The sequence below is a fragment of the Bombina bombina genome, chromosome 6 (assembly GCF_027579735.1).
Source record: "Bombina bombina isolate aBomBom1 chromosome 6, aBomBom1.pri, whole genome shotgun sequence".
NCBI lineage: Eukaryota > Metazoa > Chordata > Amphibia > Anura > Bombinatoridae > Bombina > Bombina bombina.
In genome coordinates this window covers 1,148,468,504-1,148,491,948 of record NC_069504.1, presented here as the reverse complement: position 1 = coordinate 1,148,491,948, position 23,445 = coordinate 1,148,468,504, and the positions used below count along the sequence as shown (strand labels likewise).

General features: G+C 40.1%; 1 protein-coding gene across 1 annotated transcript in view; it reads right to left on the bottom strand.

Moving 5' to 3' along the window:
• The window catches only part of PLCZ1 (phospholipase C zeta 1), a 400,274-nt gene that overhangs the window by 325,271 nt on the left and 51,558 nt on the right, over nt 1-23,445 (bottom strand). Inside the window, exons 2-3 of the mRNA XM_053719723.1 lie at nt 23,430-23,445; nt 15,952-16,096 (exon numbers count right to left, since the gene is read on the bottom strand). The exon at nt 23,430-23,445 is cut by the window's right edge and continues 186 nt beyond it. Coding sequence (XP_053575698.1) covers nt 15,952-16,096; nt 23,430-23,445 — 161 coding nt within the window. The remainder of the gene's footprint in view (nt 1-15,951; nt 16,097-23,429) is intronic.

The following is a 23,445-nucleotide window of genomic DNA, read 5'->3' as shown; positions in this document are numbered from 1 at the left end:
GGCAGGCGGGCGAGTGGTGGTAACTTGAGAGGTGCCCGAAGATAAGCTGGAGGAGGATGGTGCGTCAAGGTTCGGAGCGGAAGCTATAGAAGATTGGGTGTCCTGTGTTAAAAAGTCAACTATGTCCTCCTCAGAACTTTTCGAGTTCATGGGACGTGGCCTCTGAACAATGGGAATTATTCTACGGCCAAAGGGAATCACAGCACCACGACCACGACGGCACCTGCGGGGTGGCCTGCCTCTGCCTGTCATTTTTTTTTTAAATGTACACTTACACTACTATTAAACAAGATATGAGTGGTGCCACTGGGCAAGTGGGCACAGTATACGCTGTGAGCCTGGCAAACACGCTGGCAGGCAGGCAACTGCAATTAGATTACACTAGCAGACTGATGTTTCACAGTCAAAAAAGTTTTTTTTTTAAAAATTTACACTACTGTTACAACAGATATGAGTGGTGGCACTAGTTGGCAAGTGGGACTGGCACACATGCAGGCAGGCAGGACACTGCAATTAGATTACACTAGCAGACTGATGTTTCACAGTCAAAAAAGTTTTTTTTTTTTAAATTTACACTACTGTTACAACAGATATGAGTGGTGGCACTTAGCAAGTGGGCCTGGCACACACGCTGGCAGGCAGGCAACTGCAATTAGATTACAGTAGCAGACTGATGTTTCACAGTCAAAAAAGTTTTTTTTTTACAAAATTTACACTACTGTTACAACAGATATGAGTGGTGGCACTAGTTGGCAAGTGGGCCTGGCACACACACTGGCAGGCAGGCAACTGCAATTAGATTACACTAGCAGACTGATGTTTCACAGTCAAAAAAGTTTTTTTTTACAAAATTTACACTACTGTTACAACAGATGTGAGTGGTGGCACTAGTTGGCAAGTGGGCCTGGCACACACGCTGGCAGGCAGGCAACTGCAATTAGATTACACTAGCAGACTGATGTTTCACAGTCAAAAAAGTTTTTTTTTTTTAAATTTACACTACTTTTACAACAGATATGAGTGGTGGCACTAGTTGGCAAGTGGGCCTGGCACACACGCTGGCAGGCAGGCAACTGCTATTAGATTACACTAGCAGATTGATGTTTCACAGTCAAAAATGTTTTTTTTTTTTTAAAAGTTTACACTACTGTTTCAACAGATATGAGTGGTGGCACTTAGCAAGTGGGCCTAGCACACACGCTGGCAGGCAGGCAGGCAACTGCAATTAGATTACACTAAAAGACTGATGTTTCACAGTCAAAAAAGTTTTTTTTTTTTTTAAATTACACTACTGTTACAACAGATATGAGTGGTGGCACTAGTTGGCAAGTGGGCCTGGCACACACGTTGGCAGGCAGGCAACTGCTATTAGATTACACTAGCAGACTGATGTTTCACAGTCAAAAAAGCTTTTTTTTACAAAATTTACACTACTGTTACAACAGATATGAGTGGTGGCACTAGTTGGCAAGTGGGCCTGGCAAACACGCTGGCAGGCAGGCAACTGCTATTAGATTAAACTAGCAGACTGATGTTTCACAGTCAAAAAAGTTTTTTTTAAAATTTACACTACTGTTACACCAGATATGAGTGGTAGCACTAGTTGGCAAGTGGGCCTGGCACACACGCTGGCAGGCAGGCAACTGCAATTAGATTACACTAGCAGACTGATGTTTCACAGTCAAAAAAGTTTTTTGTTTTTTTTTAAATTACACTACTGTTACAACAGATATGAGTGGTGGCACTAGTTGGCAAGTGGGCCTGGCACACACGCTGGCAGACAGGCAAATGCAATTAGATTACACTAGCAGACTGATGTTTCACAGTCAAAAAAGTTTTTTTTTACAAAATTTACACTACTGTTACAACAGATATGAGTGGTGGCACTAGTTGGCAAGTGGGCCTGGCACACACGCTGGCAGGCAGGCAACTGCAATTAGATTACACTAGCAGATTGATGTTTCAGAGTCAAAATTACACAGGCAAAAAAAAAAAAAGATGTTCTAGCCCTAAAAAGGGCTTTTTGGGGTGCTGTCCTTACAGCAGAGATCAGATGAGTCCTTCAGGACTGTAGTGGACACTGAATACACTAGCCTAGCTATCAATTTCCCTATAAAATCAGCAGCAGCTACACTATCCCTCCTCTCACTAAGAATGCAGGATCAGAATGAATCTAAAATGGCTGCTGCCCAGGAGCTGGGAGGGGCTGGGAGGGAGTGTCTGCTGCTGATTGGCTGAAATGTGTCTGCAGACTGTGAGATACAGGGTCAAAGTTTACTCAATGATGACGAATAGGGGGCGGAACGAACATCGCATATGTTTGCCCGCCTCGGCAAACGCGAACAAGCTATGTTCGCCGGGAACTATTTGCCGGCGAACTATTCGCGACATCACTAGTAGTCAGGTCTTGTATTGATATTCAATAGTTAAACTGTTATGCATGTATATTTGCTTAAAGGGACACTGTATCCAAAATTCTTCTTTCGTGATTCAGATTGAGCATGAAATTTTAAGCAACTTTCTAATTTACTCCTATTATCAAATTTTCTTCATTCTCTTGGTATCTTTATTTGAAATGCAAGAATGTAAGTTTAGATGCCAGCCCATTTTTGGTGAACAACCTGGGTTGTCCTTGCTGATTGGTGGATAAATTCATCCATCAATAAAAAAGTGCTGTCCAGAGTACTGAAACCAAAAAAAAGCTTAGATGCCGTATTTTTCAAATTAAGATAGCAAGAGAACGAAGAAAAATTGATAATAGGAGTAAATGAGAAAGTTGCTTAAAATTGAATGCTCTTTCTGAATTACAAAAGAAAAAATTTGGGTTCAGTGTCCCTTTAATGGTTTAACTATTGTACTTAAATTAAAAGGTATGTTTGTTAGTGTGTTGTGTTTATTAGTGATAACATAGATATATATGTTGATATATATTTATGTTATAGTAGTCAATAGCTTTAAATTATATTTTTACATAACAGGCATGCAGTTATGTAGAACTATATTGTTATTTATACTGTCTTTAATAGCATATAATAAACACAACAAGCAACATTAATTGCATTTTAATTTATATTTAAATATTTAAACAATATGCAGTCTACATAACAATGCACCATTTAAATGTTGAATATTTATGTGCAGGTACTTAGCTTCTACAGTCAGTTTTAGGTTATGGCAGTTATGGGGTCAATGTTTAAATGATATGCATAGTCATGTACAATGCATATTGTTTAAAGCATTGTATATAGAGTAAAAGTTATTTAATGATGCTTCCTATTATTTTAAACATAAACATATATTTTCAAATATATATTTATGTGTGAAATAATAGCAAGCAATCATCAAATACATTTTTAGATACCTACAATACTTTAATGCTTTTTTTGTATGTTTTGTAAAGGAGCGCCTGAATGGTATTGTACTTTAACTTAGTCAATATTAGAATTCAGATAAGTGCAATGGGGCGTGCATATATGTACAAAATCTGCAAATGTAGGCCTAAAGTATGAGTGGAGCGAAAAATTATGCTTTTGCAAGCGCAATATTTAAGCTCGGCTCAGTAATACCAGTGCATGCAAATGAGTGCTTGCATTACAAATTAAGCGCAATCCGAATGCAAACTTACTCGAGTGCGCTTCCATGAGATCCAATGGGATCCTCGCTCTTATGCTGTTAGACATAGGTGAGAATCTAGTGCAGCACAGGGGGTAAGTCATGCAACATTGGGGAGTAAATTTAAAATATATATGTATAGGAAAATAAATATGTAAACCATTTTAGAGTGCAGCAAAGCCGTAGGCTTACCAGAAGTCCCACTTTGACTGGGATTGTCCCTGTTTGGAGGTGCTGTCCCAGTGTCCCACCAGTTGTTCATTCTGTCCCAGTAGGGTTGCCACCTCCGGGTTTCAAATCATGTGTCCGGGTTTCAGACCGCCATATTATTCAAAATGACTGGACTGTGAGTCTGTGGCTATGGCTCTCCAGCATAGTTGGATGCTGGTACTTTGTTACCTACAGCCCTGCTAGGATTAACGTTTGTGTCCTTCACATTTAGTAATACAGGCTGAGTGAGCAGCATAGGGTTTTTTAATTTTGTAGTTCTACTTGGGTCTTTTTTCTAGGAATTTAACACCCCCCGACCCCTGGTGACATCACCGGTGATACACGTTTAGGGAATCATATGGGTATGACTAGGAAGTGCAGACAGGCAGGATTTTTGGCGTGGATCTTACTTTACTTCATGCAGGATTGCATTTTGTCTGTAATCTTCCTGCATTATGGTATAGAGTAGCCTCTTAAACAGCTTTAGCAGGTACGTGCTTCTTTTTTACTTATTTCATTCAATGTTGTATTTATGCCTTATCAGTATCCAGTTCTGTTCCTAACGGCTAGATTTGGAGTTTGGCGGTAAAAGGGCTGTTAACGCTCCGCGGGTTTTTTTCTGGCCGCACCATAAATTTAACTCTGGTATCGAGAGTTCAAACAAATGCTGCGTTAGGCTCCAAAAAAGGAGCGTAGAGCATTTTTACCGCAAATACAACTCTCGATACCAGAGTTGCTTACGGACGCGGCCGGCCTCAAAAACGTGCTCGTGCACGATTCTCCCATAGGAAACAATGGGGCTGTTTGAGCTGAAAAAAAACCTAACACCTGCAAAAAAGCAGCGTTCAGCTCCTAACGCAGCCCCATTGTTTCCTATGGGGAAACACTTCCTACGTCTGCACCTAACACTCTAACATGTACCCCGAGTCTAAACACCCCTAGCCTTACACTTATTAACCCCTAATCTGCCGCCCCCGCTATCGCTGACCCCTGCATTACACTTTTAACCCCTAATCTGCCGCTCCGTAAACCGCCGCCACCTACGTTATCCCTATGTACCCCTAATCTGCTGCCCTAACATCGCCGACCCCTATGTTATATTTATTAACCCCTAATCTGCCCCCCACAACGTCGCCGACACCTGCCTACACTTAATAACCCCTAATCTGCCGAGCGGACCTGAGCGCTACTATAATAAAGTTATTAACCCCTAATCCGCCTCACTAACCCTATCATAAATAGTATTAACCCCTAATCTGCCCTCCCTAACATCGCCGACACCTAACTTCAATTATTAACCCCTAATCTTCCGATCGGAGCTCACCGCTATTCTAATAAATGTATTAACCCCTAAAGCTAAGTCTAACCCTAACACTAACACCCCCCTAAGTTAAATATAATTTACATCTAACGAAATAAATTAACTCTTATTAAATAACTTATTCCTATTTAAAGCTAAATACTTACCTGTAAAATAAATCCTAATATAGCTACAATATAAATTACATTTATATTATAGCTATTTTAGGATTAATATTTATTTTACAGGTAACTTTGTATTTATTTTAACCAGGTACAATAGCTATTAAATAGTTAAGAACTATTTAATAGTTACCTAGTTAAAATAATTACAAATTTACCTGTAAAATAAATCCTAACCTAAGTTATAATTAAACCTAACACTACCCTATCAATAAAATAATTAAATAAACTACCTACAATTACCTACAATTAACCTAACACTACACTATCAATAAATTAATTAAACACAATTGCTACAAATAAATACAATTAAATAAACTATCTAAAGTACAAAAAATAAAAAAGAACTAAGTTACAGAAAATAAAAAAATATTTACAAACATAAGAAAAATATTACAACAATTTTAAACTAATTACACCTACTCTAAGCCCCCTAATAAAATAACAAAGACCCCCAAAATAAAAAATTCCCTACCCTATTCTAAAATACAAAAATTACAAGCTCTTTTACCTTACCAGCCCTGAACAGGGCCCTTTGCGGGGCATGCCCCAAGAATTTCAGCTCTTTTGCCTGTAAAAAAAAACATACAATACCCCCCCCCCAACATTACAACCCACCACCCACATACCCCTAATCTAACCCAAACCCCCCTTAAATAAACCTAACACTAAGCCCCTGAAGATCTTCCTACCTTGTCTTCACCATCCAGGTATCACCGATCCGTCCTGGCTCCAAGATCTTCATCCAACCCAAGCGGGGGTTGGCGATCCATAATCCGGTGCTCCAAAGTCTTCCTCCTATCCGGCAAGAAGAGGACATCCGGACCGGCAAACATCTTCTCCAAGCGGCATCTTCTATGTTCTTCCATCCGATGACGACCGGCTCCATCTTGAAGACCTCCAGCGCGGATCCATCCTCTTCTTCCGATGACTAGACGACGAATGACGGTTCCTTTAAGGGACGTCATCCAAGATGGCGTCCCTCGAATTCCGATTGGCTGATAGGATTCTATCAGCCAATCGGAATTAAGGTAGGAATTTTCTGATTGGCTGATGGAATCAGCCAATCAGAATCAAGTTCAATCCGATTGGCTGATCCAATCAGCCAATCAGATTGAGCTCGCATTCTATTGGCTGATCGGAACAGCCAATAGAATGCGAGCTCAATCTGATTGGCTGATTGGATCAGCCAATCGGATTGAACTTGATTCTGATTGGCTGATTCCATCAGCCAATCAGAAAATTCCTACCTTAATTCCGATTGGCTGATAGAATCCTATCAGCCAATCGGAATTCGAGGGACGCCATCTTGGATGACGTCCCTTAAAGGAACCGTCATTCGTCGTCTAGTCGTCGGAAGAAGAGGATGGATCCACGCTGGAGGTCTTCAAGATGGAGCCGGTCGTCATCGGATGGAAGAACATAGAAGATGCCGCTTGGAGAAGATGTTTGCCGGTCCGGATGTCCTCTTCTTGCCGGATAGGAGGAAGACTTTGGAGCACCGGATTATGGATCGCCAACCCCCGCTTGGGTTGGATGAAGATCTTGGAGCCAGGACGGATCGGTGATACCTGGATGGTGAAGACAAGGTAGGAAGATCTTCAGGGGCTTAGTGTTAGGTTTATTTAAGGGGGGTTTGGGTTAGATTAGGGGTATGTGGGTGGTGGGTTGTAATGTTGGGGGGGGGTATTGTATGTTTTTTTTTACAGGCAAAAGAGCTGAAATTCTTGGGGCATGCCCCGCAAAGGGACCTGTTCAGGGCTGGTAAGGTAAAAGAGCTTGTAATTTTTGTATTTTAGAATAGGGTAGGGAATTTTTTATTTTGGGGGTCTTTGTTATTTTATTAGGGGGCTTAGAGTAGGTGTAATTAGTTTAAAATTGTTGTAATATTTTTCTTATGTTTGTAAATATTTTTTTATTTTCTGTAACTTAGTTCTTTTTTATTTTTTGTACTTTAGATAGTTTATTTAATTGTATTTATTTGTAGCAATTGTGTTTAATTAATTTATTGATAGTGTAGTGTTAGGTTAATTGTAGGTAATTGTAGGTAGTTTATTTAATTATTTTATTGATAGGGTAGTGTTAGGTTTAATTATATCTTAGGTTAGGATTTATTTTACAGGTAAATTTGTAATTATTTTAACTAGGTAACTATTAAATAGTTCTTAACTATTTAATAGCTATTGTACCTGGTTAAAATAAATACAAAGTTACCTGTAAAATAAATATTAATCCTAAAATAGCTATAATATAAATGTAATTTATATTGTAGCTATATTAGGATTTATTTTACAGGTAAGTATTTAGCTTTAAATAGGAATCATTTATTTAATAAGAGTTAATTTATTTCGTTAGATGTAAATTATATTTAACTTAGGGGGGTGTTAGTGTTAGGGTTAGACTTAGCTTTAGGGGTTAATACATTTATTAGAATAGCGGTGAGCTCCGGTCGGCAGATTAGGGGTTAATAATTGAAGGTAGGTGTCGGCGATGTTAGGGAGGGCAGATTAGGGGTTAATACTATTTATGATAGGGTTAGTGAGGCGGATTAGGGGTTAATAACTTTATTATAGTAGCGCTCAGGTCCGGTCGGCAGATTAGGGGTTAATAAGTGTAGGTAGGTGTCGGCGACGTTGTGGGGGGCAGATTAGGGGTTAATAAATATAACATAGGGGTCGGCGATGTTAGGGGCAGAAGATTAGGGGTACATAGGGATAACGTAGGTGGCGGCGATTTGCGGTCGGAAGATTAGGGGTTAATTATTTTAAGTAGCTTGCGGCGACGTTGTGGGGGGCAAGTTAGGGGTTAATAAATATAATATAGGGGTCGGCGGGGTTAGGGGCAGCAGATTAGGGGTACATAAGTATAACGTAGGTGGCGGTCGGCAGATTAGGGGTTAAAAATTTTAATCGAGTGGCGGCGATGTGGGGGGACCTCGGTTTAGGGGTACATAGGTAGTTTATGGGTGTTAGTGTACTTTAGGGTACAGTAGTTAAGAGCTTTATGAACCGGCGTTAGCCAGAAAGCTCTTAACTCCTGCTTTTTTCAGGCGGCTGGAATCTTGTCGTTAGAGCTCTAACGCTCACTGCAGAAACGACTCTAAATACCAGCGTTAGAAAGATCCCATTGAAAAGATAGGCTACGCAAATGGCGTAGGGGGATCTGCGGTATGGAAAAGTCGCGGCTGAAAAGTGAGCGTTAGACCCTTTAATCACTGACTCCAAATACCAGCGGGCGGCCAAAACCAGCGTTAGGAGCCTCTAACGCTGGTTTTGACGGCTACCGCCGAACTCTAAATCTAGGCCTTAATTAGACACATAAAACACATATGAAATTGATAATTATGCTTGACGTTTGGCATTATTTAGAATATGAGATTTAAATAATTATTTATTTGTTCATGTTGTTTATGGGTTGGGACAACGTAATGGTGCCTTTTTACTAGGGGGTGGTATTATGGTCTATTTAACTGTGTGATTCACTTTTTGTTTGACTGAGGAAGGGTAGAGTATCCACAAAACATTACGCCCATGAAAAATACTACTTTAAAAGGACCAGTAATCGCCACGCCCCCTTGATCATGCCCCTGACCACACCCCCACTGGCACCACACCAGGTGGTCCCAGTTTCACCTCTAAAAATTATAGTAAGCCTAAGCAAAGGCATTATCTATGTTAAATCAGTGGTCCGCGTGTATCCACTGCTCCACACCTAGGGATCCTTTATGACAACTTACTTGCTTTATTGGATGTATGAATCTTGGCCCATGCCATTTCACCTATTTGAGGTTGCATCTTGCTGAGGCAGCGTTTAGCTTTTTACATGCATCATGGAGTGTGTTTTGCTGACCCTTGCCTTTCACTTGCCACTGAAACAGCTCTATCTGATGTGACCCATTACCTGTCCTTAATCGTTGTGGTTGCTGATGTTAGTGTTGCTGATTGTGAGAGAGGGTATGTTTCTGTGTGTGTAAATGAGTGAGTTTCTGTGTGTGAGTGTTTTTCTGTGTGTGTTTTTGTGAATGTGCATGACTTTTTCTGTGTGTGTTTTTGTGTATCTGTGTGCGAGCATGTGTTTCTGGGTCTGTCAGTGTGTGTGTGTTTGTGTGTGAGAGAGAGAGAGTGTGTGTTTTTGAAAGTTTGAGTGCTTCTGTGTACTTGTATGAGTGAGTGTGTGTGTCTGGGTGTGTGTGTGAGACAAAGAGAGTGTTTCTGTAAGAAAGTATTTCTGTCTGTGTGTGTGGGTATATTTCTGCCTATTTACGTGTATTATTACCTTTACAACATTTTTTAAAATTTTGACTAAGTTCTATCAAAAGTCCATATTTGTAGTTGTTTGTCCCTTGATATCACTGTGTTGTAACAAGTTGGTTAAAGTTGGTTAAATTTGGAGTATAATATGCATATGGAAAATGTATTTCCTTATGAGTACACAATTTTTATGAAATTACAAATATTATCATATATTACTTAGATATTTGGCTATTCAAAAGAAATTGTACAATATTTTGTGTCTTTTTATTATTGAGCTTGCATTCTATTGGGTTTTATTTTTAGGTTAGGGACTTTGGGCATCAAAAGAGCAAAATGCCCTTTTCAGGGCAATGGGGAGCTTAGTTTTTTTTAGATAGTATTTTATTTGGGGGTTTGATTGTGTGGGTGGTGGGTTTTACTGTTGGGGGGGTTGTTTGTATTTTTTTTTTACAGGTAAGAGAGCTGTTTACTTTGGGGCAATGCCCCGCAAAAGGCCCTTTTAAAGGCTATTGGTAGTTTAGTTTAGGCTAGGGTTATTTTTTTATTTGGGGGGGGGTGCTTTTTTATTTTAATAGGGCTATTAGATTAGGTGTAATTAGTTTAAATATCAGTAATTTGGTGTTTGTTTTTTTGTACTTTAGCTAATTCAATTTAATTTAGGTAATTGTATTTAATTTAGTTAATTTATTTAATTATAGTGTAGTGTTAGGTGTTTGAGTAACTTAGGTTAGGTTTTATTTTGCAGGTAAATTTGTATTTATTTTAGCTAGGTAGTTATTAAATAGTTAATAACTATTTAGTAACTATTCTACCTAGTTAAAATAAATACAAACTTGCCTGTAAAATAAAAATAAACCCTAAGCTAGATACAATGTAACTATTAGTTATATTGTAGCTAGCTTAGGGTTTATTTTATAGGTAAGTATTTAGTTTTAAATAGGATTAATTTAGTTAATGATAGTAATTGTTATGGTATAACCCGGATATCAAGGGTTAATACCAGATGAAAGATGCCCTGAGTATGGGATCAGCAACACACAACCCAGCTAATTCCCCCCAAACATGAGACCAAGCTCCATCTTGAGGGTAAAACAGAAGAATGTCTTTATTGAGGGCTATATGCCCAGTATTTATGCAGAACTCCCCTAGGAGACCAGATGGGGGGTTGGAAGAGATTAGATAGAGGGAAGACGCCCTTTTACAGGATACAATAGAATTACATTACTTAATCAGATAAACAATTAAACACAAGAAAACAATGGAGTCCTTTTTCACACCTGGCAGTCTGAACTCTGGAGGTGATTAAACAATGTGAACGCTTATCACTGAACTTAATTACAGTGCTGCCAGGAAACCTGTCTTTAGAAAATAGCTTCTCAAAGCTAAACAAAGTTAACCCTTCCAGTACTGACAGAGGGGTCTGTCACAGTAATTTTATTTAGATCTATTGTAATTATATTTAAGTTAGGGTTAGAGTTAGACTTAGGTTTAGGGGTTAATAACTTTAATATAGTGGTGGCGATGTTGGGGGCGGCAGATTAGGGGTTAATAAGTGTAGGTAGGTTGCAGCGACATTGGGGGCGGCAGATTAGGGGTTAATAAATATAATGTAGGTGTTGGCGATTTTGGGGGCAGCAGATTAGGGGTTCATAACTATAATGTAGGTGGCGGCGGTGTCCGGAGCGGCAGATTAGGGGTTAATAATATAATGTAGGTGGCGGCGATGTCGGGGCGGCAGATTAGGGGTTAATAAGTGTAAGATTAGGGGTGTTTAGACTCGGGGTTCATGTTAGGGTGTTAGGTGTAAACATAACTTTTATTTCCCCATAGGAATCAATGGGGCTGTGTTAGTGAGTTTTACGCTGCTTTTTTGCAGGTGTTAGACTTTTTTCAGCCGGCTCTCCCCGTTGATTCCTATGAGGAAATCGTGCACGAGCACGTACGACCAGCTCACCGCTGACTTAAGCAGCGCTGGTATTGGAGTACGATAATGAGCAAAATTTTGCTCAACGCTCACTTCTTGCCTTTTAACGCCGGGTTTGTAAAAACCTGTAATACCAGCGCTGCATTTAAGTGAGCGGTGAGGGAAAACTGCTCGTTAGCACCGCACAGCTCCTAACGCAAAACTCGTAGTCTAGGCCATTGTTTGGAAAGGCAGAAATGAAAGCTTTGGAGCCGGCCTATTTTTTGTTCAGTACCCTGAATAGGGCTTGCCGATTGGTGCCTGCATTTAGCCATCCAACCAGCAAGCGCAACCCAGATTCTCAACCTAATATGGGCAAGCTCCGAAGCTTTTATTCCTGCTTTTTCAAATAAAGGTAGCAAGAGAACAAAGAAAAAATAAATGATAATAGAAGTAAATTAGAAAGCTGCTTAAAATTGCTGCTTAATCTGAACCATGAAAGAAAACTATTGGGTTTAGTGTCCCTTTAAAGAAAAAATGAAACCCAAAGAGCCAGATTCCAAGTGGATCTGTATTTTGTGCTTTCGTTAGAGCGCTAAATGCACCAGAATTAAACTTTTAGCTCTCGTTGGATTGCGCTGGTATTGTCAGTTGAAAGTTAAACGTTATCCCTCTCACGCTAACCTGACGAGCGCAAATAGCTTACTTCAAGCACAATTAGACGGTTGGGCAAACAATAACATATTCCCCCCAAAGAAGTCAATGAAGGAAAAAAAGTGAAAAAAAAAATAGACACCCAACTCGCACACAAACACAATCGCATATTTTCATATGCACTTACCCGTTCGCATATTATAATATGCGCAAGTCAGACATGAAAATATAAATATTGCATAAATATGCTTTTACATGTTTTCTTCTACTCCAATACACTTCTATATATGTCTATATATGTGTACATATGTATTTATGTGTTTATATGTGTATATATGTTTGTATATGTGTACATATGTATTTATGTGTATATATGTCTATATATGTGTACATATGTATTTATGTGTTTATATCTGTGTATATGCCTATATATGTGTACATATGTATTTATGTGTTTATATCTGTGTATATGCCTATATATGTGTACATATGTATTTATGTGTTTATATGTCTATATATGTGTACATATGTATTTATGTGTTTATATGTGTATATATATCTATATCTGTGTACATGTGTATTTATGTGTTTATATGTGTATATCTGTGTACATGTGTATTTATGTGTTTATATGTGTATGTATGTCTGTATATGTGTACATATGTATTTATGTGTTTATATGTGTATATATGTATTTATGTGTTTATATGTGTATAAAACTCTGTATATGTGTACATATGTATTTGTGTTTATATGTGTATATATGTTTGTATATGTGTACATATGTATTTGTGTTTATATGTGTATATATGTCTATATCTGTGTACATATGTATTTATGTGTTTATATGTGTATATATGTTTGTATATGTGTACATATGTATTTGTGTTTATATGTGTATATATGTTTGTATATGTGTATATATGTCTATATCTGTGTACATGTGTATTTATGTGTTTATATGTGTATATATGTCTATATCTGTGTACATATGTATTTATGTGTTTATATGTGTATGTATGTCTGTATACAGTATGTGTACATGTGTATTTATGTGTTTATATGTGTATGTATGTCTGTATACAGTATGTGTACATGTGTATTTATGTGTTTATATGTGTATGTATGTCTGTATACAGTATGTGTACATATGTATTTATGTGTTTATATGTGTATATATGTATTTATGTGTTTATATGTGTATAAAACTCTGTATATGTGTACATATGTATTTGTGTTTATATGTGTATATATGTTTGTATATGTGTATATATGTCTATATCTGTGTACATGTGTATTTATGTGTTTATATGTGTATATATGTCTATATCTGTGTACATGTGTATTTATGTGTTTATATGTGTATGTATGTCTGTATACAGTATGTGTACATGTGTATTTATGTGTTTATATGTGTATGTATGTTTGTATACAGTATGTGTACATGTGTATTTATGTGTTTATATGTGTATGTATGTCTGTATACAGTATGTGTACATGTGTATTTATGTGTTTATATGTGTATGTATGTCTGTATACAGTATGTGTACATGTGTATTTATGTGTTTATATGTGTATGTATGTCTGTATACAGTATGTGTACATGTGTATTTATGTGTTTATATGTGTATGTATGTCTGTATACAGTATGTGTACATGTGTATTTATGTGTTTATAGGTGTATGTATGTCTGTATACAGTATGTGTACATATGTATTTATGTGTTTATATGTGTACATGTGTATTTATGTGTTTATATGTGTATGTATGTCTGTATACAGTATGTGTACATGTGTATTTATGTGTTTATATGTGTATATATGTCTATATCTGTGTACATGTGTATTTATGTGTTTATATGTGTATGTATGTCTGTATACAGTATGTGTACATGTGTATTTATGTGTTTATATGTGTATATATGTCTATATCTGTGTACATGTGTATTTATGTGTTTATATGTGTATATATGTCTATATCTGTGTACATGTGTATTTATGTGTTTATATGTGTATGTATGTCTGTATACAGTATGTGTACATGTGTATTTATGTGTTTATATGTGTATATATGTCTATATCTGTGTACATGTGTATTTATGTGTTTATATGTGTATGTATGTCTGTATACAGTATGTGTACATGTGTATTTATGTGTTTATATGTGTATGTATGTCTGTATACAGTATGTGTACATGTGTATTTATGTGTTTATATGTGTATACATGTCTATATCTGTGTACATGTGTATTTATGTGTTTATATGTGTATATATGTCTATATCTGTGTACATGTGTATTTATGTGTTTATATGTGTATATATGTCTATATCTGTGTACATGTGTATTTATGTGTTTATATGTGTATATATGTCTATATCTGTGTACATGTGTATTTATGTGTTTATATGTGTATATATGTCTATATCTGTGTACATGTGTATTTATGTGTTTATATGTGTATATATGTCTATATATGTGTACATGTGTATTTATGTGTTTATATGTGTATATATGTCTATATCTGTGTACATGTGTATTTATGTGTTTATATGTGTATACATGTCTATATCTGTGTACATGTGTATTTATGTGTTTATATGTGTATATATGTCTATATCTGTGTACATGTGTATTTATGTGTTTATATGTGTATATATGTCTATATATGTGTACATGTGTATTTATGTGTTTATATGTGTATATATGTCTATATCTGTGTACATGTGTATTTATGTGTTTATATGTGTATGTATGTCTATATCTGTGTACATGTGTATTTATGTGTTTATATGTGTATACATGTCTATATCTGTGTACATGTGTATTTATGTGTTTATATGTGTATATATGTCTATATCTGTGTACATGTGTATTTATGTGTTTATATGTGTATATATGTCTATATCTGTGTACATGTGTATTTATGTGTTTATATGTGTATGTATGTCTATATCTGTGTACATGTGTATTTATGTGTTTATATGTGTATGTATGTCTATATCTGTGTACATGTGTATTTATGTGTTTATATGTGTATGTATGTCTGTATACAGTATGTGTACATGTGTATTTATGTGTTTATATGTGTATATATGTCTATATCTGTGTACATGTGTATTTATGTGTTTATATGTGTATATATGTCTATATCTGTGTACATGTGTATTTATGTGTTTATATGTGTATGTATGTCTGTATACAGTATGTGTACATGTGTATTTATGTGTTTATATGTGTATATATGTCTATATCTGTGTACATGTGTATTTATGTGTTTATATGTGTATATATGTCTATATCTGTGTACATGTGTATTTATGTGTTTATATGTGTATGTATGTCTGTATACAGTATGTGTACATGTGTATTTATGTGTTTATATGTGTATATATGTCTATATCTGTGTACATGTGTATTTATGTGTTTATATGTGTATATATGTCTATATCTGTGTACATGTGTATTTATGTGTTTATATGTGTATGTATGTCTGTATACAGTATGTGTACATGTGTATTTATGTGTTTATATGTGTATATATGTCTATATCTGTGTACATGTGTATTTATGTGTTTATATGTGTATGTATGTCTGTATACAGTATGTGTACATGTGTATTTATGTGTTTATAGGTGTATATTTATCTATATCTGTGCACCACTTGTAATCTAGTCCAAAACACGAACCCTAAAACTTCTGTAAGATTTTACCAACTCTAGAAGATTATTTTTGTTGCACATTTACTGCATTCTCTGCTGATGATCTATGAGATTTCACCATAAAAATACAAAGTTGCACTAACTGGGCTGGTTATATGTTTCTCATTGGCTACTTACCACAAAGGCGCATTCCTCTATGGCGCTGATGACCGTCTTAAAGAGCAGTTTGCTTGTTAACGTGTATCCGTGATAGACAATTGGATCTCCGTCTGGCCCATCCCAGCAATCAATTTCAATACATCGGCAGCCTCTTAGGAGAGCACTGAAAATACCATAATTATCAATTAAATAATGAGGTGATAATAGTTCAAAAGCTCCATGACCTCAAGCAGTAAGCTGGGCACACTAACTTACTAAAGCCAGAATAAGTGGGCACTATTCACTAAGGTGGCTCTCCAGCCTCTCCTTTTTAACTACCTCACCTCCAGCTTCACCAGATCTTGTGTTATTTGTTGTACCTGATCCACTAAAGGTTGAGGGGATGAGTAGAACTTTATGAATTATTTGCACACAATTACAGAAACTAGGTAGGAAGTAAAGAATACTAACAGACTAAATTCACTAAGCAGAATCTATCACCTCCCAGTCTCAAAAAGCCTCTGGAAAAAGTATGAAGGGAGGAATGCTTACCTAGCTCTCAATTTCGTATGCACTTGATTCACTAAAGCTGTTGAGAATTTACATAGGAACCAGAGCAAATAGAGAGGCTGGTGAAGCTAAAAAAGCCTGGTGAGGCTGGTGGTGCTGGAGAGTCTGGTAGAACTAGAGAGGCTGGTGAGGCTGGTAGAACTAGAGAGTACGATGAGGCTGGTAAAACTCGAGAGTATGGTGAGGCTGATAGAACTAGAGAGTATGGTGAGGCTGGTAGAACTAGAGAGTATGGTGAAGCTGGTAGAACTAGAGAGTACGATGAGGCTGGTAGAACTCGAGAGTATGGTGAGGCTGGTAGAACTAGAGAGTATGGGGAGGCTGGTTAAATTAGAGAGGCTAGTGAGGCTGGTAGAACTAGAGAGGCTGGTGAGACTGAACTAGAGAGTATGGTGAGGCTGGTTAAATTAGAGAGGCTAGTGAGACTGGTAAAACTAGAAAGTATGGTGAGGCTGGTTGAATAAGAGAGGCTGGTGAGGCTGGTTGAATAAGAGAGTCTGGTGAGGCTAGTAGAATTAGAGAGGCTGGTAGAACTAGAGAGTATGGTTAGACTGGTTAAATTAGAGAGGCTTGTGAGACTGGTTAAATTAGAGAGGCAGGTGAGGCTGTGGAACTAGAGAGTATAGTGAGACTAGCTGAATTAGAGAGGCTGGAAGAACTAGAGATTATGGTGGAGTTGGTTAAATTAGAGAGGCGGATGAGGCTGGAAGAACTAGAGAGTATGGTGAGGCTGGTTAAATTAGAGAGGCTAGTGAGGCTGGTAGAACTATAGAGTATGGTGAGGCTGGTTAAATTAGAGAGGCAGGTGAGGCTGGTGGGACTAGATATTATGGTGAGGCTGGTTAAATTAGAGAGGCGGGAGGCTGGTAGAACTATAGAGTATGGTGAGGCTGGTTAAATTAGAGAGGCTAGTGAGGCTGGTAGAACTATAGAGTATGGTGAAGCTGGTTAAATTAGAGAGGTGGGTGAGGCTGGTGGGACTAGATATTATGGTGAGGCTGGTTAAATTAGAGAGGCGGGAGGCTGGTAGAACTAGAGAGTATGGCGAGGTTTGTTGAATTAGAGAGGCTGGTGAGTCTGGTAGAACTAGAGAGTATGCTGAGGCTAGTTGAATTAGAGAGGCTGGTGAGGCTGGTAGAACTAGAGAGTATGGTTAGGTTGGTTAAATTAAAAAAGGCTTGTGAGGCTGGTTAAATTAGAGAGGCTTGTGAGACTGGTTAAATTAGAGAGGCGGGTGAGGCTGGTTGAATTAGAGAGGCTGGTGATGCTGTGGAACTAGAGAGTATAATGAGACTAGTTGAATTAGAGAGGCTGGTGAGGATGGCGGAACTAGAGAGTATGGTGGAGTTGGTTAAATTAGAGAGGCGGATGAGGCTGGAAGAACTACAGAGTATGGTGAGACTGGTTAAATTAGAGAGGCTGGTGAGGCTGGTAGAACTATAGAGTATGGTGAGGCTGGTTAAATTAGAGAGGCAGGTGAGGCTGGTGGGACTAGAGATTATGGTGAGGCTTGTTGAATTAGAGAGGCGGTTGAGGCTGGTAGATCTAGAGAGTATGGCGAGGCTGGTTGAATTAGAGAGGCTGGTGAGTCTGGTAGATCTAGAGAGTATGGTGAGGCTGGTTGAATTAGAGAGGTTGGTAGAACTAGAGAGTATGCTGAGGCTAGTTGAATTAGAGAGGCTGGTGAGGCTTGTTAAATTAGAGAGATGGCAGGTGAGGATTGTGGGACTAGAGATTATGGTGAGGCTGGTTAAATTAGAGAGGCGGGTGAGGCTGGTAAAACTAGAGAGTATGGCGAGGTTGGCTGAATTAGAGAGGCTGGTGAGTCTGATAGAACTAGAGAGTATGCTGAGGCTAGTTGAATTAGAGAGGCTGGTGAGGCTGGTAGAACTAGAGAGTATGGTTAGACTGGTTAAATTAGAGAGGCTTGTGAGGCTGGTTAAATTAGAGAGACTTGTGAGGCTGGTTAAATTAGAGGTGGGTGAGACTGGTTGAATTAGAGAGGCTGGTGTGGCTGTGGAACTAGAGAGTATAGTGAGACTAGTTGAATTAGAGAGGCTGGTGGAACTAGAGATTATGGTGGAGCTGGTTAAATTAGAAAGGCGGATGAGCATGGAAGAACTAGAGAGTATGGTGAGGCTGGTTAAATTAGAGAGGCTGGTAGAACTATAGAGTATGGTGAGGCTGGTTAAATTAGAGAGACAGGTGAGGCTGGTGGGACTAGAGATTATGGAGAGGCGGGTGAGGCTGGTAGAACTAGAGAGTATGGCGAGGCTGGTTGAATTAGAGAGGCTGGTGAGTCTGGTATAACTAGAGAGTATGGTGAGGCTGGTTGAATTAGAGAGGCTGGTGAGTCTGGTAGAACTAGAGAGTATGGAGAGGCTGGTTGAATTAGAGAGGCTGGTTAAGCTGGTAGAACTAAAGAGTATGGTGAGGCTGGTTGAATTAGAGAGGCTGGTGAGGCTGGTAGAGCTAAAGAGTATGGTGAGATTAGTTGAATTAGAGAGGCTGGTGAGGCTGGTAGAACTAGAGAGTATGGTGGGGCTGGTTAAATTAGAGAGACTGTTGACACTAGAGAGGCTAGTGAGGCTGGTGGAACTAGAGAGTATGGTGAGACTGGTTAAATTAGAGTGGTGGGTAAGGCTGGTAGAACTAGAGAGTATGGTGAGTCTGGTAAATTTAGAGAGGCCGGTGAGGCTGGTAGAACTAGAGAGTATGGTGAGGCTGGTTAAATTAGAGAGGCGGGTAAGGCTGGTTGAATTAGAGAGTATGGTGAGGCTGGTTGAATTAGAGAGGCTGGTGAGGCTGGTGGATTTAGAGAGTACAATGACGCTGGTTAAATTAGAGAGGTGGATGAGGCTGGAAGAACTAGAGAGTATGGTGGGGCTGGTTAAATTAGAGAGACTGTTGACACTAGAGAGGCTAGTGAGGCTGGTGGAACTAGAGAGTATGGTGAGACTGGTTAAATTAGAGTGGTGGGTAAGGCTGGTAGAACTAGAGAGTATGGTGAGTCTGGTAAATTTAGAGAGGCCGGTGAGGCTGGTAGAACTAGAGAGTATGGTGAGGCTGGTTAAATTAGAGAGGCGGGTAAGGCTGGTTGAATTAGAGAGTATGGTGAGGCTGGTTGAATTAGAGAGGCTGGTGGATTTAGAGAGTATGGTGAGACTAGTTGAATTAGAAAGGCTAGTGAGGCTGGAAGAACTAGAGAGTATGATGAGGATGGTTAAATTAGAGAGGCTGTTGACACTAGAGAGGCTAGTGAGGCTGGTAGAACTAGAGAGTATGGTGAGGCTGGTTAAATTAGAGAGGTGGGTGGGGCTGTTGGGACTAGAGATTATGGTGAGGCTGGTAGAACTAGAGAGTAAGGTGAGGCTGGTTAATTTAGAGAGGCTGGTGAGGCTGGTAGAACTAGAGAGTATGATGAGGCTGGTTAAATTAGAGAGGCAGGTGAGGCTGGTTGAACTAGAGAGTATGGTGAGGCTGGTTAAATTAGAGAGGCGGGTGAGGTTGGTAGAACTATAAAGTATGATGAGGCTGGTTGAATTAGAGAGGCTGGTGAGGATGGTAGATGGTGAGGCTGGTTAAATTCGAGGGGCTAGTGAGACTGGTAGAACTATAGAGTATAGTGAGGCTGGTTGAATTGGAGAGGCTGGTGAGTCTGGTAGAACTAGATAGTATGGTACAGCTGGTTGAATTAGTGAGGCTGGTTAAGCTGGTAGAACTAGAGAGTATGGTGAGGCTGGTTGAATTAAAGAGGCTGGTGAGGCTGGTAGAACTAAAGAGTATGGTGAGACTAGTTGAATTAGAGAGGCTGGTGAGGCTGGTAGAACTAGAGAGTATGGTGAGGCTGGTTAAATTAGAAAGGCAGATGAGGCTGGTGGAACTAGAGAGTATGATGGGGCTGGTTAAATTATAGAGGCAGGTGAGGCTGGTAGAACTAGAGAGTACAATGAGGCTGGTTAAATTAGAGAGGCTGGTGAGGCTGGTAGAACTATAGAGTATGGTAAGGCTGGTTAAATTAGAGAGGCAGGTGAGGCTGGTAGAACTAGAGAGTATGGTGAGGCTGGTTAAATTAGAGAGGCAGGTGAGGCTGGTGGAATTAGAGAGGACGATGAGACTGGTTAAATTAGAGAGGCGGTGAGGCTGGTAGAACTAAAGAGGCTGTTGACATTAGAGATGCTAGTGAGGCTTGTGGAATTAAAGAGTATGGTGAGGCTGGCTAAATTAGAGATGTGAGTGGAACTAGAGGGGCTGTGGAACTAGAGGGTCTGGTGGAGCTGATGAGGCTAATAGAATTGGAGAGGCTGAAGGAACTAGAGGGGCTGGTGGAACTAGAAAGGCTGGTGAGGCTGGTGGAACTAGAGAGGCTGGTTAAACTAGAGAGGTTGTGACTCTGGTGCAACTAGAGAGGCTTGTGAAACTATATAGGCTGGTGGAAATAGTGAGTATTTTTAGGCTGGTTAAATTAGAAAGAATGGTAAAACTAGAGGGGCTGTGGAACTAGAGGCAATGGTTGAGCTGATGAGGCTAGTAGAGCTGGAGAGGCTGAAGAAACTATAGGGACTGGTGGAACTAGAAAGGCTGGTGAGGATGGCGTAACCAGAAAGGCTGGTTAAACTAGAGAGGTTGTGATTCTGGTGCAACTAGAGAGGCTGCTTAAACTAGAGGGGTTTTGAGGATGGTGCAAATAGATAGGCTGGTGAGGCTGGTGGAACTAGAGAGGCTGGTTATACTAGAGATGTTGTGACTTTGATGCAACTAGAGAGGCTGGTGGGGCTTGTGGAACTAGAGAGGCTGCTTAAACTAGAGAGGTTGTGAGGATGGTGCAACTAGAGAGGCTGGTAAAACTAGATAGGCTGGTGAAACTAGAGAGGCTGGTTAAACGGGAGAGGTTGCGAGGATGGTGCAACTAGAGAGACTGTTGAAACTAGATAGGCTGTTGAGGCTTGTGGAACTAGAGAGGCTGGTTAAACTAGAGAGGTTGTGACTCTGGGGAAACTAATGAGGCTGGTGAAACTAGAGAGGCTGGTGAAGTTGGTGGAACTAGAAGTGCTGTAGAACTAGAGGTGCTGGTGGAGCTGATGAGGCTAGTAGAGTTGGAGAGGCTGAAGGAACTAGAGAGGCTTGTGGAACTAGAAAGGCTGGTGAGGCTCAAATAACAAGAGAAGCTGGTGAGGCTGGTGGATCTAGAGAGTCTAGTGAGGCTGGTGGGGTTGGTGAGGCTGGTGAGGCTAGTAGAGCTGGAGAGGCTGGTGAAACTAGAAGGGCTGGTTGAACTGGAAATGCTGGTGAGGATGGTGGAACTAGAGAGGCTGGTTAAACTAGAGAGCTTTTGTGGCTGGTGAAACTAGAGAGGCTGGTGAAACTAGAGAGGCTGATGAGGCTGGTGGAACTAGAGGTGCTGTAGAACTAGAGGGGCTGGTGGAGCTGATGAGGCTAGTAGAGTTGGAGAGGCTGAAGGAACTAGAGGCTGGTGGAACTAGAAAGTCTGGTGAGGATCAAATAACAAGAGAAGCTAGTGAGGCTGGTTGATCTAGAGAGTCTAGTGAATCTGGTAGAACTAGAAAGTCTGGTGGGGCTAATATAACCAGAGAAGCTGGTGGAACTAGAGGGGCTGTTGGAGCTGTTGAAATTAGAGAGTCTAGTGAGGCTGGTGAAGCTGGTAGAGCTGGAGATGCTGGTGCAGCTAGAGGGGCTGGTAGAACTAGAAGGGCTGGTGGAACTAAAGGGGTTGGTGGAGCTGTTGGAACTAGAGAGTCCAGTGAGGCTGGTTGGGCTGGTGAGGCTGGTAGAGCTGGAGAAGCTGGTGCAACTAGAGAGGCTGGTGGAGCTGTTGGAACTAGAGAGGCTAGTGAGGCTGGTGAGGCTGGTGGAACTAGAGGGGCTGGTGGAGCTGTTGGAACTAGAGGGGCTGGTGGGGCTGGTGGAACTAAAGGGGTTGATGAAACTTGAGGGGCTGGTGGAACAAGAGTGGCTGGTGAGGCTGGTGGAACTAGAGAGTCTAGTGAGCCTGGAAGGCTGGTGAGGCTGGTGGAACTAGAGGGGTTGGTGGAACTAGAGAGGCTAGTGAGGCTGGTGGAACTAGATGGGCTGTTGGAACTATAGAGGCTGGTGGAGCTGTTGGGCTGGTGAGGCTGGTAGAGCTGGAGAAACTGGTGGAACTGAGGGGCTGGTGGAGCTGTTGAAACTAGAGAGGCTAGTGAGGCTGGTGGAACTAGAGGGGCTGGTGGAACTAAAGAGGCTGGTGGAGATGTTGGAACTAGAGAGGCTAGTGAGGCTGGTTGGGCTGGTGAGGTTGGTAGAGCTGGAGAAGCTTGTGGAACTAGAGGGGCTGGTGGAACTAGATGGGTTGATGAAACTAGAGGGGCTGGTGGAGCTGGTGAGGCTGGTAGAGCTGGAGAAGCTGGCGGAACTAGAGGGGCTGGTGGAGCTGTTGGAACTAGAGAGGCTAGTGAGGCTGGTGGAACTAGATGGGCTGGTGGAACTAAAGGGGCTGGTGGAGATGTTGGAACTAGAGAGGCTAGTGAGGCTGGTTGGGCTGGTGAAGCTGGTTGAACTAGAGGGGCTGGTGGAGCTGTTGGAACTAAGGAGGCTAGTGAGGCTGGTAGAGCTGATGAGGGTGGTGGAACTAGAGGGGCTGATGTAGTCAGTGGAACTAGAGAGGTTAGTGAGGCTGGTGGGACTGATAAAGCTGGTGAGGCTAGTAGAGGCTGGAGAGACTTAGAGAATTTTGTAACTGGTACAGAGTAAAAGCAAAACACAATAATGTGTCTTTGAGGGAATCAGTAAACTCCAGACTTTTTTCGGTTGTGCTCTGGTTGGTGTTAGAGGTGTGAACAAGATATAATGTATCATACAAATGATGTAAATAAATACACAATTTAATGAGACTATTCATTACTGTAAGTGGAGGGGCTGCAATATGCCACTGAAGTAAAGGGAATTACCTGGCATATCCCATGA